Raw genomic sequence first — 18873 nt, 5'->3', positions numbered from 1 at the left:
TGATCCTACCACCTGTCTGTAGTCTGGTTTGCATAGACAGAGATTTGAAGAATGTCAGACCATTTCCTGTGAAGTCAAATCACATACCTCAGTTTTCGGACAGACAGACAGACAGAGAGAAAGAGAGAGAGGGAGGGAGACAGAGAGGGAGAGAGAGAAAGAGAGAGAGAGACAGACCTCTTTCAGTGATCTTCAAGAGAAAGGGGGAGAGTAGAGCTATTTTGAACGATTCAGACATGTGGCTCAATAGAGAATACATATGTGATGGGAGAGAGGAAACTGTGCACTCTGCTTGGCTGGAGGCATTACTCGTCCTGAGATGAGATGATTGTAGCCTAAACACAGATCGACCACTAGCATTTCTAGAAGTCAACTGTAAATACATACAGATTTTGTACAACTCGTATTATACAGTAAAAGCACTTTTTGATTTACATATTAGTATTATATATTACCGCATTGTAATGATTTGGTACTTAGAATGTAATATATTTTATACAAAAAATGTAATATACATAAATATCTTGTAGCCGGTTTTGATGTTTGTACATAAACTCAGTGAATGTAATGGTGCTGAAGGAAAGCAACAATAGCGATAAAACAACTCATTCTCATAATGTGGTATAACATTAGATACGGATTATATAGGTGTGTCTGAATGTTTCCGAGTGTCCCTCCATGTGTGTGTGCACCCCGGTGCAGAACCTCATATAGTTTACTGATGACAGAATTAGCAACTGTGTAGACCATACAAATAACCCATGTAAGAGTATTTGCTACTGTTTGCTCAGATGTTTGTACAATACCATGTATGTTGCTAGCATAACCTTCCAGTCCAAGAGCACACAGACCATTAAAGATGATGGTGATTTTTTTTAACAGCTGCCTCTTTTAAATTCAATTACTCAGTCATTCCAAAATGCTAACTACTGGTGTATATTGTGGGTATAAAATGTAAAAAAAAACAAAAACAGATGACTATACCCTCTAAAATGGAACTGTTTTTTAAGTAAATAGCTAAATGTAGCTAACAATTTCAATTATAGTAATAGTTTTTGGTTTATGCCAGCTATAATTTTTATGCCAGTTATTGTCACTGAAGGGAATATTTCACTGAATGAAGTTCTTCATGTCTTCCTTTCATCTGAAATTAGATCCTCTATTCCTCTGTCTCGGCATGCCACAGTATTTATTATTCCGGCTGCTGCCTTATTCAGTGCCTTTCCTTCCCCTCTTCATCATATGCCTCATCAGTATCTCATTCTGTCTCACCCCCCCGCCCCTATGTTCCACTGGATATATTCCTCCTTTTTCTAAATCCCTCCATGTCTCTGTACAGTGATACAAACAAAGACAGACACATTAGTTTCACATGTTTACTTGAACTTCAATAGCAATACAAGACAATCAGAACACTTCAGGGTCAATATGTACAAGGATCTCAGGATCGCAGAAAAGTTCTGAGGTTTATATGATCGGTTCTGGAGTCAAGAGTTCTGTTGCTATGGCAAACGCCAAGGCAACGTGTTCCATCACCAACAGTCAGTGGCAGGGGGCAGAGGTTTTGGTCTTGATGTGAATGGGATTGGTCAAGAGTTCAAAATCAGCAGGAGGGGTGTGTGTGTAAGGGGCCCCCCATTGATATTGATAAAATGCTCCACTGTGATACGTTAATTATACAAGAATGATGTATATACACACACGTGCGCGCACACACACTTACACACACACACGCATACACACACACGCATGCTCACCCATCCACACGCACGCACACACGCACACGCACACACTTCAGCACTTTCCTCCTACAGTATGTATCCTTGTAAAGCCACTATAAAGTCATGCACATGTTCTTTGAAAGGATTTTTTGGCAACACACAAGTGCTTCTTTGACACACTGTTTGCTTGCTACAGGGAAGGGCAACACCCAGCCGATGAACCAATAGAAACTTAGACAATGGGCCAATAAGGATAAAGCACCGATGAGACGGGAAGACACAGTAGGGTTTAGGAAAGAGGGGAGAGGGAGAGGAACAGAGAGAGAGAGGAGAGTTATAAATGGATCACAGTCATAGAAAAGTAACAAAACATGAAAAGGGGGATGTCTCGTGGTGATCGGGAGATAGAAGCAGGAAGGAGCCATCATTAACATCGTCACTATCATCATCATTACCATCATCATCGTCATTATTATCCTTATCCTCTTCATCACTGTATTCAACATCATCATCATCATTATTTTCATCAGCTTCCTCATCATTATTTATCATTATCACCATCTTCCTCCTCCTCCCTGGTTTCTATGCCCCGATCACCACCGCCCTAGTCACAGGCTCGTCACCCGCTGCATCTGTCCATCGTCTCCCTCAGACGTTGGCTCTGCTGTGTACACCGCCTCCCCATTGGCTGCCAGCGGCGGGGGCTGGTAGAAGGTCTGCAAGTGATTGGGCCGCGGGCCCAGAGGGGGCCGGCCCAGGCTGTAGGGCAGTTCCAGGGCGGGCCGCTGGGGCTGGCCAGTGGGGCTCACCTCTTCGTGACCTTCGGGGCTGCTGTCAGGGTAAGAGAGGGTCGGGGGGGAGGTCCGGGTGTAGAAGCGAGGAGGAGAACTGCTTCGGCTGTACACCTGGGGAGAGTGGCGGGAGTACAGATTGTTGGGAGGCGAGTTAGTGTCTCGTGGAGCGAAGATGTTGGTTGGGGGAGAGCTTCGTGGGAAGATGCTGAGTGGCGGCGAGCGGCGATCTCCGGGGTAGAGCGGGGAGGGGTTGGAATCTCTGGCGTAGATAGGTGAGGAGTCAGGGTCGAGGTCAAGATCAGGGGTCAAAGGCAGAGCAAAGCTGTCGGAATCGTCTGGGTCACCATGGTAGCGAAGAGAACCTCTCTCTTTCCCTCTTTTCCATCCGTCTAGCCCTCCATCTTTGCTCTCAAATAGGAAGGATTCATCCCTGTCTATATCTATTCCCCCTCTCCATACATCCAGTGCCCTGTCCTTCTGTTTCACATTCTCATTCTCTCGTTCAATCCCCGCTCTCCATCCTTCCCTGTCCTTTAAAAACAAGGATTCTTCTTTTTCTCTCTCCATCCCACCTCTCCATCCATCAATCCCAAAATCTTTCTTCTGAGTTATAAACGTCTCCTCCTGCTCCGCCTCCGCCCCTCCCCGCCATACCTCCATCCTTCCATCTCTCTTCTCCAAAAGAAGGGGCTCCTCCCTCCCTCTCTCCATCCCACCTCTCCATTCTTCCATCTCTCCATCTCTCTTCTGAGAGAGAAACGACTCATCCCTCTCTCGCTCGGCTCCTCCCCTCCATTCCTCCATAATTCCATCCCTTTTCAAGAGAAATGTCTCTTCCTTCTCTCTGTCCTGGCCTCCTCTCCATCCTTCTATGTTTGCCTCCCTCTGTTTCATCAGCAGCGGTTCTTCCAGAGCCTTGTAGAGGGGCTCAGACTCCTGGGGGGGAGGGGGAGGAGGAGGGGGCAGGGGCCTGTCCCGGTAACGTTCCCTCTCCCTGTCTCTCTCTCTGTCTCTCTCTGTCCCTCCGCTCGACTCCACTGCACTGCGGTGGCGGGACAGTGTGCCAGGGGTGCGGCTGAGCGTGGAGTAGGGCCGGGCCTGAACGTCAGGGGGACGCGCTTGCTGCCTGTCCTGGAGTCCGCGGCGACCCAGAGTGCCTTGCAACTGTGACCTTTCCCCGTCCTTAAGCTGCTCACGAGACTCGGCGTCTCCGGGAACGCGCGTGTGTGACCAGCCGTCCTGTAAGCGCGGCGTCGTAGCGTGATCTTGTCCGCGTGCTGTGGCATGTGTTTCAGGGTCTTGTGTCTGATGCCTCGTGTGTGTCCAACCCTCTTGCGTGTTGTGCCGTGTGTGTGTCTGCATGGTGGCAGCCCAGCCCTCCTGGGGGTGCTGCGAGTGTCGAGTCAGTGTGGCAGTGTGAGTGAGAGCTGGCCTGTCGTGGTGGTGAGGCCTCGCCAGGCTGCCGTAGCGCTCGGGGGGAACGGGCATGGGAACCTGGGGCCTCAGGTTGCTCTGCACCAGCTCCGAGATGATCATCTTCTCCAGTGCCGCCGCGTCAGACAGGTTCCTGCGCATTCCAGTGGCGCTGCCCAGATCTGCAGCTCCGTGGGGGGTGAGAAGGGCCGGGGAGACGTCATCCCCTCCCATCCCGACTCCCCCCTCCCTCAGAAGGTCGGTGCTGCCCACCACCCCGGCTCGGGACCCAGGTCCGGCTCCCAGACCGTGCAGGGTGAAGGTGTTGGGGGTGTAGCCCCCGTTGAGACACACACTGTCTAACCCACAGGACTCCTGGCTCTGGGACACAACGCCCTCTGTTAGAAGGAACAGGTAGATGTCAGTCACAGGAGGACAGGTATACCATAAAAGGTGCAAATCCGTTGAAAGAGATTTACATGAGTGAACTTATGAATGAATGGGCAGAGATTTAGGAGTTCATGTGCACACTGAGGGCCCCTGGCAGTACCAAGAAGATTTGGGTAATAACAACATTCTTTGATGAAATGTTATATAGTCACATGGAAGAGATGTACGTTATATGTATGTCTTCATGATCTATGCATAGTTACTGTGTGCACATTTAATGCACAGATATGCTCTATGAATTGAACCACAGTACACAAGGAAGTGGCGCTCAATGATCTGAGAGTGAGCACAATAAAGGAGAGCTCATACTCTGCTTGTTTCTGAAGGTTCCTATTGGTCCACGTTAAGACAGAGAGACAGAAAGGGAAAGGGGCAAAAAACAGTCAAAAAGACACACAAACATTTCAAGGTCCAAAACTCAAAATGGTACACTGCACTGGCATAAAACGTGCACTGTGACTGAAAATTTTAAGTGTTACACAAACAGAAAAACAGCAAACTGCACACACATTGGTCCTAGGTAAGAGGATAGTCAGAGATACAAACACACAGAGGACAGGGCAGAGAAAAATAGACACAAAAGTATAGAGTGAGAGTGGCAGAGAGAGCTGTAGTGAGGTGTACCTGTAGAGGTGAAGGGTTGATTGTATCCCTGGGCCAGCAGAGTGTCGTAAGGAGAGGCTCCAGGATGGGTCTGCAACACTGGATTAGTCAGGAAATGGTTCCCCAAAGCAGCTGGAGAGGGAGAGGGAGATAAAATACAAACAACAACCATAAACAAATAAATGTCAAATTCTTGAAAGATTAAATGATAACATTAAGAATGTGAGAAAAAAGAGAAGTAGAATAAAAAATGGATAGTGATCTTTACCTCGGTTAAGTGTAGGAGTATTGTTAACATCTGCAGCGATGAAGGAGGATTCGGTCTGTCTGCGAACAGTGTCATTCCACATCCTCCTAATACGACTCTGATAACAGATAAATTACACACAGGATCAAAATGCACTTGGAGAGAGAGACAGCGGGAGAGAAAGAGGGAGAGAGAGAGATATTGTACTGTACCTGTCTGTTAGCAGTGGCCCTCCGACCCTGGCTGCTGCTGTAGCGGCTGTTGGAGCGCAGGGCGGCGCCCTTTACTGAGTCAGGAGAGCTGGAGGAGGAGGAGCCGCAGCACTGGGAGAGACGCAGGCATCGCCCATAGTCCTTCTGGCCCTACACACAACATTTACATACATAACACATTTGTATAGCCATGAATAAAGATATTTAAGTATAAAGAGAGATGCATGTGATTACATAAGAAACAACACACACACACACACAGTGACAGCCACACACAGACCCACCTTCCTGGCGAGGGTGCAGTGCAGTATAGTGATGAGCAGGCCCTGGGCTGTGTTGAGGGAGGAGAAGAGGTAGGCCAGGAGTAGAGACGGGGCAGAGAGGAAGACCAGGCCGGAGGACCAGGTCACACTCTGCAGGAAGAGGAGGGTGAGGGAGCCCACTGCCCACGCCCTGGTGAGACCGCAGGAGGAAGACAGGAGATGGGGTTAAAGAGGGGAGTGAGGCAGGAGGGAAGGGGAGACAGAAGTAAAGTTTGTTCTGAGAGCTTCAGGGTCGCATTATCCATGCATTCCATTTTACCTTTTTTTTGTTTCTTTACGACTCGATTTAACTGAAAAGTCAAAGCTACTGAATCGAAATGAACCTCTTTATTCCTAGATCTACCCATGATTTCCCAAAGCAGATCAACATGGGTCTGCGATACTGACCTAAGGTTGTCGTGGCGACTGGAGTCTGGCTTCAGGGCAGCGGAGCTGTGCATCTTATGGAGGGTCATCACCAAGACAACCAGGTTCAGCTGAGGTCAAATAAATTCAAACATCAGATATTGCATTGTATAACATGTACTTAATAATAATCACTCAACACAATGCTATTATAGGTGGAACTGATTGCAATATAAAATATATGAAAGGATTGTAATGTTTTTTTGGCATTACTGTATGTGAGTGTAAAGTCTCACCGTTATTATGACAGCTACAGGTCCTAGGAAACTCCAGATGAAGTAATTGTCTGTCCGTAACCAGCATCTACATACACACACACACACACACACACACACACGTGCGCACACACATTCGCATACACACAAATCACAGGAAAATTGAGACATCTAAAATAACAGTCAGTCTGGTAGCTGACACAAGAATACACATATAGGCCAGTAACTGTACTCATCTGCAAATATACAAACACACAAGCAGGTATACCTGCATGCACGCACGCTCCGTGCGCACGCACACACACACACACACACACACACACACACACAGAGCTCCACCTACGCAGTGTTTGAGCCGTAGCCCCTGAAGTCTATGGCCGCGGACACAGCCACCACCAGCCCAGGAATAGAGTAGCCACACAGGTAGAAATACTTCCTCCTGGAGTTCCGTCCCTCAAATACCTCCCGCTGCAGCAGGTACAGTTCCACCCCCTCCAGACACAACCAGCAAAACACTGACAGCAGGGAGAAGTGCAGCAGGCCAGCAATGATGGAGCACGCTACCTGGAAATGTGGATAGTGAGGGAGAGTGCAAAACACAGAGATAGTGAGACAGAACATGATGCAAAAGTAGCAACAAAGAAACAACCCATAACAGTCATGTCAACATTTGTACAAACTATTTAGCAAAAAACACAAAGAGCACAAAGAATATGACCTTACATTGGGGTGCAAATGTTTTAAAAATACCACAATAATACACTCGGTAACATACAGCATCAGCCTATCCTACTACTCCACTCTACTCGACTGCTCTTCTACTCTGGATTAGTCCAGTATCACAACACTCACTGTGAATTGGGTCTTGTTGGCACCAACAAGGAAGAGCAGCTCAGTGATGAGGAGGTTGGCCCACAGATTGCAGTGGATACTGCTGTGGTCTGTGTGCCATGGTGCCCCCTGGCAGCACAGGGTGGTAAGGCAGGTGGCCAAACACACCAGGGCTACTGAGATGCCCACCCAGGAGACCACATAGACCAGCAGCTCTTCCACACCCACCCCCGACTGGCAAGGAGAGGAGAAAAGAAAGAATGAGCAGTGAGTTATGAACATGAAGAGTACATGTATGGATGTAGGCACACGTGTTGACGTAGGTTTGTGGGGATATGTGGGTGCATCTTGTGGTGTGATGTGTGTGCATATATATGTGTATGTGTATGTCTGTATGTGTGTGTGTGTGTGTGTCACATAACGTCTATTCAAAGGAATGAAATCGTACTTAACAAAGAGAACATCTTACAACACTTAATTGAATTTCACGGCAGACAAAACACCCTCAGGCCTTCATCCGTCTCTCTCTTAAAGCTACAATCTGCAAATTATGCATCGCCCCAACCTGTGCTTACACATTGAGTTGAGAGGGTGGTGGGGCAAAGTGCAACAGCAAAGCCTCCAGGTGAGCATATAAGGATGGGGGCAGGACGCCTATGGTGACAGAGGTTGGATTTGGATTGGAGACAGATAAATTGAAGTTGGAAACTGACCATCTACAAAGATTACGTTAGCAGTAATGATGTTAGACTCTACATCTACTCTACTGATCCTCTACCTACAACTAAGAAACGGCGCACGGAAAAGCCAGTGCATGACCGTTCCCGGCACCGGTTCAATATTGGCTAAGCATTTGTCAAATGGGCTACGTACACACTGCCAGAATTTGGTAGTGACAACCGAATTTATGAATGAGAGTGAATGCATATATGTATGGTACACATTGGAGCAGAGCGGAGTAAAATTACTAGACTATACGGGTAACGGGAGTCACTCCACTCCTCTGATCTTGAGATGGCTGTAAATAATGTCTGTAACCTGTCACAATAATGTTTACTTCAGACCAATATGGCGGCAGCTACCATCACCTGTGTTTTCAGTTTACTTGGCACCAGTAACACCAGTAACCAGAGGCGTCAATTTATCCATAAGATCTTAATAAACCGACATCATATTCTCATTGTATTCTTTTTCTCCAACTTGATACTTTTAAGTGGTTTTCAGAGACTTAATTGCATTGTTTTGCACCATCAGCACCATCAGCACAGAAATGATGTCAAACACCCTCTGGTTTCTTTAGGTAGCTACTTAATAACAATTTTGTCTCGTAATATTTTCAAATGAACAAAGAGGGTGGAAGGGACCATTATGTAATCTAAGGACCGTCGCTTAATAACCAGTTGTACAGCGTGGATTCTGGTACATACTATGCAGACTAACCGCATCCGCAATCGAATTCAGTAGTCAATACCTGAATTTTTCAGGTAGTGAATGCAGTTGTCACTTTCCTTAATAATCAAACTGTGTGTGAACTTCACAGGATTAAACACTCCATGACAAATGACAACCGAGAGCACTAAAAACTCAAAAAGGTTTTCCATTGATCAAGAGCTAACTACAGTCTTGCTACACTAGTAAGTGAAGTTTTGATTAATATTACCATGCTAGTTAGCATCAGTATGCTAGCTAGCCAGCAAGGTTAGCTTTTGCTAAAAACAAAGTCTTTACATTCTGGGGCATGTATGTAATTCCTCTTGCACAGCCGCAAGAGGGTGCACATGAACAGAAACCGAGCACAAATCATGGGCTTTAGCTTTAAATCGGCATTTTGTCTTCCATGAAACTGATTAGTGAATTGTTGTTGTGTGTTACTTACAGCAGGTTGCTGGTATGTCATGAGGACAGCATAGCTGGACAGATGGTTGCAGGCGCAGGTAGTGTGTGTGTTGTTGGTGTGTAACAGGCGACAGCCCTGTGTAGACCACCTGCCACTCCCAGAAGCCCCTGATCCATTCCAGAAAGAACAGTTGGGGCCAAAGTGGTTCTCCAGCTGTGGAGACACACACACACATGCACACACACACACGGAAACGCCTTAGTTAGGAATTTGCATTCTAATTCAATTCTGAAGTGAAATCATTGTAGTTTCAACACACCTGCAGGTGTCTGAGAGTGAAGATCACAGGTTCGGAGAGGTAGACTCTGTTGGAACCTCTATGGACCGAGGCAGAGATGACATGGGAGTTGACCACCAGGCTCCTCCCCCTGACCTCTGACCCCTGGCCCAGCCCCAGCCCCAGCCCCAGCCCCAGCCGCAGAGTCGAGTTCTGGGTGGTCAGGAAGGAGCCCAGGTTCTTATAGAGAGACAGGACCAACTTCACCTGGCCTGGAGACGAAACGACAGAGGGGAGGATGACATGGTAAAGAGAGGGGTAAAAAATGAAGCATCGCATTAGTTCATGCAGGACACGGAAGTCATACGCCCCAGCTGTAATCAGCTGACAGCCCGCTGATCGAATCAGCGTTTCCAATCAGTCATACACCAATCACAGCCCATTCTCACATCAAGGCGGTCCATTTAAATATGACTCCCTTCTACACTGATCCTCGCTACACCAATGCTGCCTCACTCACCGCTGCTGCTGCTGCTGGCAAAGCTTTGCCTCCACCACCCCAGCCTCCACCTTTCTAGTTCAGAGTCTTAACAAGGCTCAAAGGTTAAAATTGTATTCAGTGTCTTGCTTTGGGCCCACTCTTGTATACCCTGGGGGGTTTTCTGCATTGCGCTGACTGTTTTGGCTTAGCATGCTGCTTGGCTAATCCAGGGAGCATCTAAAGAGCGGAGCCATCAGCGCCAAGCATAACTGTATTTCCATTTGTTGCAATAAATGGTTTAATCTATGACGAGAGTGTTCCTGACTGAAGTATACATTTCTTCCATTGTTTCTATACTTATTACATTTTTTTCATCCCAAATGAGAAATTTGGTGTGTTATACTGAGACTCATTTAAAGATTGTTCTGATTTCTGACATGTGGAGACACACCAGGAGTACTCCCATAACCCATTTTTGGTCCGACCCATGGTTTAAGAAAACAGACCATACAGAATATTGAGATACAAAGAGGTGGCGGTGCAGTATGGTGTGTGCCACAAACCGTTGTTGCTATACTGTTGCAGGGCCAGCGCTGAAATCTGTAGAATACTGTCGCTGTCGTAGGAGTGAGGGAACGTCAGGTCCTGTATGTCTGCTTCTGTATTCAATACATACACCTCCAGATCTGTGCACGAACGGACACACAAACACACGCACAGATGAGTTGGTAAATTCCACAAAACATTGAGTTACACAGCTAAGAAACAGGCACAAAAGCCACGTACCAACATTAGGTGCCCTGTCACTGAAACGGCCTTCATAGAGATTGTTAGCCAATAGAAATGCTCCTTTCTCTATTGCATCTAGTAGCAGTGATGCAGAGCGCGACTGGTCAGCATTGCTCATATCAGCCCAGGAAACCAGAGCCTCAGGACCCAACAGGTTATCAACTGTTTGAACGACCGCCTGAGAGTGAGAGAGAGAGAGAGAGAGAGAGAGAGAGAGAGAAAGCAAAAGAGACAGAGAGAGAGAGAGAGAGAGAAAGGGAGAGAAAGAGGTAAATAATTTTCGCTTCTCTCCTTCTCCTACTCTCCAACTGCTATTACTACTGCTACTAATAAAAAGAATAATAAAACAAGGCACAACCTGTCTGTCTGTCTGTCTGTCTATCTATCTATCTATCTATCTATCTATCTATCTATCTATCTATCTATCTATCAATCTATCTATCTATCTATCTATCTATCTATCTATCTCTATAACAGCCACTCTACCAGAGTCTCATAGCTTACCTGAACATAAGCTCTACATGTGCGTTCCCTCTTCTGCAGCTGAAAGGGAGAAAAACATCAAACGTCTATTGTTAGAATCATCATCACTGACATTTCCGCTTTCATTTCCAGGAAAGGTCAAGTACAGATCCGTATCGACAGCGGGAACAATATACCTTGTTGTAATTGCGTGCTGCCGATTCTTTATTGGCCGGTCTCAAGGCCTGGAGCTGGGAGTCCAGAATGTCCAATAGCTGCTCAATTAGCTTGACGGACATGCTGACATCACCGGCGTAGACCCGCCCCCGGGTCAGGTTGACCAACTCCCCAGCGATGTTGGCTGCATTCTCCCCGCTCTTAATCTGGAGGGGGGTGGGGGTGTTTATAATGTCAAACATTTTGACATTTAAGAGAGAACTGCTTGCTGACTGGCTTTAGGGCATTTGCGCAGCGTGTGTATTTGTGTGTGTGTCTATGAGTGTGTGTGTGTGTGTGTGTGTGACTAACCTTCTGCGCGATCTGGCTGACCCAGGGAGAGGTGCAGTTGGAAAGGTCAGGCCCTCTGGAGCTCCATCCCACTGGAGACAACATGCACTGATAGGAGGCTATACCTGGAGAGACAGATGCAGACAGGTAGACAGAAATAGTGAAAAAGAGAGGTGTTTGTGTGTGTGTGTGTGTGTGTGTGTGTATGTGGAGGATAGAGAGAGTACTGTTTTACCTGAGGTGGTTTGTCACCTCTGTCTCTCCCTGCGCTTCTTTTCTCATGCATCTTTAAGTATAAGACACCCCTTTTCAGTTATAAACATGATTTAAGATAAGACTACTCCCCCGATGTAATCAACACCTCAGTGCTAAGCCCGTGTCCGAGCCATGCAACGTGATTGGGCCGGGGCAAAATGCACCACAGCCTCATCTGCATAATCTGCATAACAGGTTTTCCTCAGAGGCAGAGAAATGCACAGGGAAAGGAAAAGGTGATAAACAATCCCACCTCCCTATATAACACAGCCTCTCTCTCTCTTTCTCTCTCTCTCTCTCTCACTTTCTCTCTGTCTCATCTGGAGGCAAGTTCAAAGAGAGGACATCCGACTATATTTCAAAGGGAAACGAGATCCAGACACACACATGCAAATACCACATACACACACACACACACATACACACACACACGCAGAAGGGCAGAGAACAGAAAAACAAAAAAGCATGTGCAAGTGAAAACATGATACAATTTACTGTACAAATTTAAAACAGTAAAATCACACGCCCATACTATTACCCACCCACTACACAAACACACACACACACACACACACACACACACTTACCCAGCGACCCTTTAGGGCAGGGCCTCTCCACCGTCTCTCCCTTCAGGGTGGGGGGCCATTGCACCCCTCGCGCCACCCGGCCCTCGCAACCCCCCACCTGGCCGGGGCCCCCGGGAGCCAAGGGGACACGCAGAGGGGGGCGTGGGGTTAAAGGGACCATGGCTGTGATCGGGCGCTGGTCGAAGGGCCCTCGGTTGATGACGCCTATAGGGTGAGACGCTGAGGGCCGCACAGGGGCCAGGGCTACGGTGGCCGTGTAGGAGCGGACCGTGGTCATCAGAGAGGAGAGGGGACCTGGGTGGGACGCAATCACTATTGATTCTCTAGCATCATCACGAATATATTTCTAAACACTAGGGATTGGATGATATATCAAAATTCAATATATCGCAATACAAACATGTTCAACAGACCTTTGGTGGGTGGTGGAGGTGTGAACTGCAGGGGGTATCTCAGCACGTAGTAGTTATTCCACACATACAGCTGGTTGTCTCTGGGGTTGTAGTCTATGGAGGAGATGTACTGGTACGGGTTGGGGAAGGGAATCTGAACCGGCAGCTCCTGGCCGCGGCTGGTGTCGTAGGCGTACACCACCATGTCGCCGCCGACCCGGCCCTCCGCCTGCCCCTCGTCATCCTGGAAGACGGAGCGCACGGCGTAGAGCACGCCGCACGCCATGAAGGCGTTGCTGGCCCCGCGTTTGTCGAAGCCCGTGGCCCACGTACCCTCGAAGCGCAGGGTGTACGGGTTCACCTGGAGAACAGGGCAGACACATGGAGGATCAGCAGAACGCCCTTCCTCCTGCACTGCTTCCCTCCCAACTTCCAGCCATCCATCTTTCCCCTCTTTCCGCCTCTCCTACCTGGCTGACCACGATGCGTCCGTTGTTGGCCTCGGTAGAGTAGATGACCCAGAGGCCGTTCTCGTCCACCGCCAGATCGATGTCTGACTTCCCTCCCCAGCGGTAGGGCGAGGTGTCGTGGTAGTTTGCGTTGACCACCACCGCCTCGCCGCTCTTGATGCGTGTCCGCAGGTCATACTTGACCAGGTTGCGCGTTCGCTCCTTGTTGTAAAACACGGCGCCGTCATACACCACAAAGCCTGTACCGTCCACACGGCTGGGCAACCTAAGGCCACAAAAGAACGAGAGTGAGTGATGAAACATGTAGACTCTGTGCCCCAGGGTTGGGTTCAATTCATTTTCAATTTAGGAAGATGATTTCCTACCAAATTCTTCTTTTGGCATGCAAACATTCTCTTAAGAAATAATAGAGATTTTCTGGCCTCTCATTGGCAAATTAATTGTTGTTTCTATTTCCATTTTGGATGAATTGAACTGAAAGTCAATTGACACTAGCTCTGATACACACACATGCACACGTCACTCACTTGTAGGTGGTGGTGACTCTGTTCTGGCGGTAGTCGTCCCAGGTGGCGTACTCATACAGCACCTCTGTCCTATAGGGCGTCCATGGCATGACATACAGCCTATCACCGGCCTGCAGCGGGTCCTTACACCATGCCCCCGACTGATGCTCCGCCTCCAGGAGGGAGGAGGCCGGCTGGATGCTGAGCAGTGAGCCAGGACACACGAAAACTGCAAGAGGGGAGTTGGGTGGGGGAGAGAGGAGGATATGAGAAGGGAGAGAGAGGGAGGAGAAGTGAAGTGAGGGAGAGCAAAGGAGAGAAAAAAGCAGGACAGAGTGGGAAGATATCGTGGAAACAGGTGGAGGGGAAAATGGATTGATGTATGGAAAATGGATTGAATTAGATGCAGTTGATGCAGCGAGATTGAGACAAAGAAAGAAGAGAGAAAGAGAGAGGGATTTAAAACACCGGTGTGGTTCTTGAAGGACAAGTAACTGAAGAGACGTAAAAGGGTTGAAAATCACACACTGTTAGTGTGTGTGTGGTGAGTAATACAACAGGGACACTGCAATGAAAGGTGTGTGAGTGTATTTATGTGCTTTTGTGTGTGTGTGTGTGTGTGTGTATGTGTGTTAGTGCATAAAGGTTCAAGAGTGTGAGGTAGAATCAGGGACGCAGAGGGCGGGGCTACATTTTGCCTTGAAGTGAATGAGAGGGCAGGTTAGTTTACGCAGAGCACAAGGATTGGTCCACCCACATGTCAACCACTGTATGGACACATATGTATACTGTACAGTCTCACACTGGCATGCAAATAGGCATGCACACACACTCACACGCATAAGCAGTGCTTAGTAAGCACACACCCAGACAGATATACAATCACACACATTTGGTCTTATTTTTCCTATGAAGATAAATAAGGGGCTCTTCCTATAAGGGAAGAAAAGGGAAAATAAGCATGAAGAGGATGACAGGACAGGAAGGAAGGAAGGAAGAAAGAAAGAAAGAAAGAAAGAAAGAAAGAAAGAAAGAAAGAGAAAGAAAGAAAGAAAGAAAGAAAGAAAGAAAGAAAGAAAGAAAGAAAGAAAGGATGTTCAAGATGTGAGTGCAGGTACTGTGGGGAAAATATTGGTGCTGTGTGAGTGTAAAGCAGAGAAAGGGGGAGGAAAAGTGTGTGTGTGTGTGTGTGCGTGCGTGCATGTGTGTGTGCGCATGTGTGTGAGAGAGCAGAGAGAAAAGGTAGGAAGAGAAAGCAATAGTGTTTGTGTTTGTGTGTGCGCATAGAACAGATAGACGGAGGGAGAGAAGAGACGGAGAGATGAACTAGGAGCAAGAAGAGGGAGAAAGATTAGAAGCTCGAGAGAGAAATAGAAAAGAGAAGGAGAGAGGCTAGGTGCAGAACCTGGATAAAATTGAAGGGCGGGTTTCCATACAACGAGAGATGGATCAAATGAAGAAAAAAAAGGAAATGAAAAAAGGGGGGCAACATCCAGCATGACTACGAAACAACGTCCTAGGGTAGGAGGAAGAGAGAAATGGTAGGAGAGAGGAAGAGAAGGAGAGAAAGAGGGGTCGGGGCAAGGAGAGATCAAGATGCTACAATGTATTGTCTTTACCTTTTTGGTCCACTTCTACTCAAGCATAGGAAAAAAGAGGGAGAGAAAGAAAGAGAAGTCAGAGGGTGAAAGAAGGGAAGAAAAGAAAGAAAGAAAGTAAGAAAGAAAGAAAGAAAGAAAGAAAGAAAGAAAGAAAGAAAGAAAGAAAAAGAAAGAATTGCACAGAAAAAGACTTTGGAACTCATCCTCGCCACAAACATTATAGTTCACAAAAAAAGATAGAAGAAGCACAAAAGAGAAAGAGCAAAGACCCAGCTGCCCCCCCCCCCCCCCCCCGCCCCCTTTACCTCCATACCCCCCCGACCCCACACCCCCCTCTCCCCTCCACTCCTCCATCTCTCCTTCCCTCAATCAGGCTCCTGTGGAGAAAAGAGAGCAACTCCTGTGGTGTGAATCTGGAAAAGAAAACACACACGCACGCGCACACACACGTGTGCACGTATCCACATGCACGCACACACGTATCCACATGCACGCACACGCACGGGTGCAGGCTTACACACATGCAGACGCGCACGCACACACACACACACACACACACACACAAACGCATACACAAACATCCTACAGTTTCTCTCTGTCTTTTTTTCTGTCCTCTTGTCTCTATCTCACACCAACAGACATACAAACTCTCACAAACGCAGACACACACACACACATACACACACACACACACACACACACACACACAGACGCACAGATGCACAGTCCCTGAGAATAAAGCACATCAAACTTCCCAATCTCCTCTATCCATCAATCTCTCTCAGGGAGACAGCAGACATTAGAAGTTATAAGAAAAAAAATCTGGTTGTAAGAAAAAATGCAGCTGGACAAAAATAGTGTTAGTCTCGGTGTGTTGTGTGTACATGCACATGTTTGCATGTACCCATTATGAGTGTGTGTGTGTGTGTGTGTGTGTGGGGGCGCATGTGCCTGTGTGTGTGTATACTCACTGTAAGGGACACACTCATACTGGATCTCCAGGTATTTGTATGTTCCGGGACAGGGGTCTGGGAAGACGTCCACCCCTGCTACCACCACACACTGAGTCCTGTTGTTACACCTGGAAAATAGGGCAGAATGGATGGATGGGGATGGATGGAAGGATGGATGGATGGAAGGATGCATGGATGGATGGATGGATGGATGTGTGGATGGATGGGTAAGAGGGGAGATGGAGTAAGGGAGAAAGGAAGAAAAAAGAGGGAGAGTGATTAACAGACAGGAAAGGGGAAGCAAAGGACACTCCATTTGTCTACTCTCTCTCTCTCGCTCTCTCCCTCTTTCGCTCTGCCTCTCTCTCTCTCCCTCTCTTTGAATATTGATCAGTTCTTCTAGGAAAACACTGCTGAGTACACAGCTAATGGTGCCAGCACTCAGACTCAGCTGGAGGGATTACTGCACTTGCACACACACAAACACACAAACACGCACATGCGCGTGCATGCACATACACACACACACACATACACACACACACACACACAAGCAAATGGCATACAGCACAAGCAATTGTCTTGCATAACATTGAACCCACATGTATGCAGCAGTACATGTGCAACACCATAGATGTTGAAACCATTGATTGGTTTAATTGATTCACAAATGTCAACCACACACACACACACACACACACACACACACACAAATGGCACATGAATGACACAGATTCGCTTCCTTGTTGTGTAACATTACCTCTTACATGAACATAGTATAGAGTAGTACATGCACAATGCTATAGATGTGTAACCTAGTCACTGGTTAAACTGATTCAGCAACGATCTGTCACTGAAACCCCACACACACCTCTGGGCCATGATCTTTAGTGCATCAGGGAGGTAACACTGTGTGTTCTCCATCTGGAAGGGGTCTGCATCACAGATCTTGTCATCGGTGCGTCCGTAGTTGGCTGTTTCCACCATCACCACATCACTGCCCGGGCAGCGCAGCTCGATGGGGTAGCCCTCGCACGCCAGCTCCCTGCGCAGCAGCCCGAACGGCATGGCTGCCCTGGACATAGCTGCACATGGGGGGTGGGGGTAGAGGAGAGGGGGCATTAAGTTAAGGTGGAGGGTAAAAGGTGGAGGTAACAAAACAGAGGGAAAAAAGCAAGAAAGCAAGAAAGAAAGAAATAAAGAAAGAAAGAAAGAATTTCAAGCACAAATCAAAAACTATACCAGTATACCACTACATTTAGAGTCTTCACACTGCAAGAAACTCAAGAACTCAAGAAACCAGTTGACAGAAGTCCATTTATTTTCTGTAACCTGAAACAGGTCGATTTATGCAGGCGATGGTCACCTTTGTCTCCTCATGGACAGTAAGAAAAAGATATGATTGCTAGCAGCCTGAGTGCAGAGTGAGAAACCTGATCTAGGGGATTAGATCAGCCATCCAATATAATCAGCGGGTACGTTCACTGGCACACTAATAATCCGATCTGAACCTGATTAAGGCAATAGTCTGACTGTAACAAATGTCATGTAAATGCCTTAATCTGATTAAATTAATCCAAGTATGGCCATACCTGTAACTGGTGTAGCATAACACAGTAAAAACACCTCGATTTCTGCTCAATATTTTTCAATTCATTTATTTATTTGTCCATGTGAACACCTTGATTTCATTCATGTTTTTTAAATGTGAGCATGTGTCTAAAAGGTTGCATGGGAAGGTGTCCTGGATGCAGTGGCAGTGTGTTTGTTTCTCACGTCATATTCTGTGCAGGTGCATTACGGTATCTTGTGTTTTAAGTCAGCAGTGAGAATAAAAGCCTATCTCTGGCGTGCAGGTGTTCTGTAGACGTGATCTAACCAAATGTTCTGACATTTGTTTTGTCTGATGTCGAGATGGCGGCAGGCCGGAACTCACTGCCTCACATCTTTCTCTGAGAAAATGAACCTGACTATCAAATTAATCTGTGTAAACCCGGGTTAGTGGAGGAAATCGCATTACTCTCCAGACCATGTAACACTTTAATCAAACTATTACCTTAATCTGGTTATTCACAGCAGCTGGAGTATTACGTGCATGTAAACGTGCCCAATGTACTACGATCAAGCCCACATACAAACCATGTAATGGAGGTCAGTGGGATTGGTTAGCTGCCATTGTAGCTGTCCGTGGTACTGAATGAGTCTGTGACATCTGAAACATTCCCTTTGGCAAGCTCCACACTTCAAATATGTCAGTAATCTTTTGTTTATATAGGTCACAGCGTTTCATAAACTTTGCCAAGATGACTTTGCCTTACTCTAGATGCACAAGCGCTGGGCTGAGTTCCAGTTTGTGAGGACTTTCCTATTCAATGAAATGGCTGATTTGTTTTGATTTTTCGCCTAGCGAGTGATGTCATCCTCCTGGATCAACACCTCGACATGATACCTCCTCAGGGGTGTGACTCTTACCTTGACCGGAGGGGGCAACGTGAGCCAGGGTGAGCGCACACACCCCCAGGAACCACAGTGACACAGCCAT

The 18873-nt window shown here is 47.2% G+C and overlaps 2 protein-coding genes across 2 annotated transcripts in view; one reads left to right on the top strand and one right to left on the bottom strand.

Moving 5' to 3' along the window:
* LOC139933583 (phospholipid phosphatase 3-like) overlaps positions 1-877 on the top strand; it is a 6002-nt gene extending 5125 nt beyond the window's left edge. Inside the window, exon 6 of the mRNA XM_071927710.2 lies at positions 1-877. This exon is cut by the window's left edge and continues 122 nt beyond it. The gene's annotated coding sequence lies outside the window, so the exon portion shown is untranslated.
* Positions 878-2329: 1452 nt separating this feature from the next.
* Positions 2330-18873, bottom strand: LOC139933612 (adhesion G protein-coupled receptor L1-like). Its single transcript, XM_071927743.2, has 25 exons — positions 18804-18873; positions 17203-17416; positions 16350-16459; positions 15397-15411; positions 13799-14006; positions 13272-13536; positions 12823-13162; positions 12410-12703; positions 11589-11692; positions 11258-11443; positions 11103-11141; positions 10596-10776; positions 10373-10495; positions 9371-9600; positions 9091-9264; positions 7236-7448; positions 6727-6947; positions 6405-6471; positions 6151-6239; positions 5725-5893; positions 5441-5590; positions 5250-5346; positions 5003-5113; positions 4688-4708; positions 2330-4326 (listed from the first exon to the last, which is right to left on the bottom strand). The coding sequence occupies exons 1-25, from the start codon at positions 18871-18873 to the stop codon at positions 2330-2332; spliced, it is 5688 nt and encodes a 1895-aa protein (XP_071783844.2).

Source organism: Centroberyx gerrardi, chromosome 3, assembly GCF_048128805.1.
Source record: "Centroberyx gerrardi isolate f3 chromosome 3, fCenGer3.hap1.cur.20231027, whole genome shotgun sequence".
In the NCBI taxonomy this organism is placed as follows: Eukaryota; Metazoa; Chordata; class Actinopteri; order Beryciformes; family Berycidae; genus Centroberyx; species Centroberyx gerrardi.
This window is presented reverse-complemented; position numbering and strand designations above follow the sequence as displayed.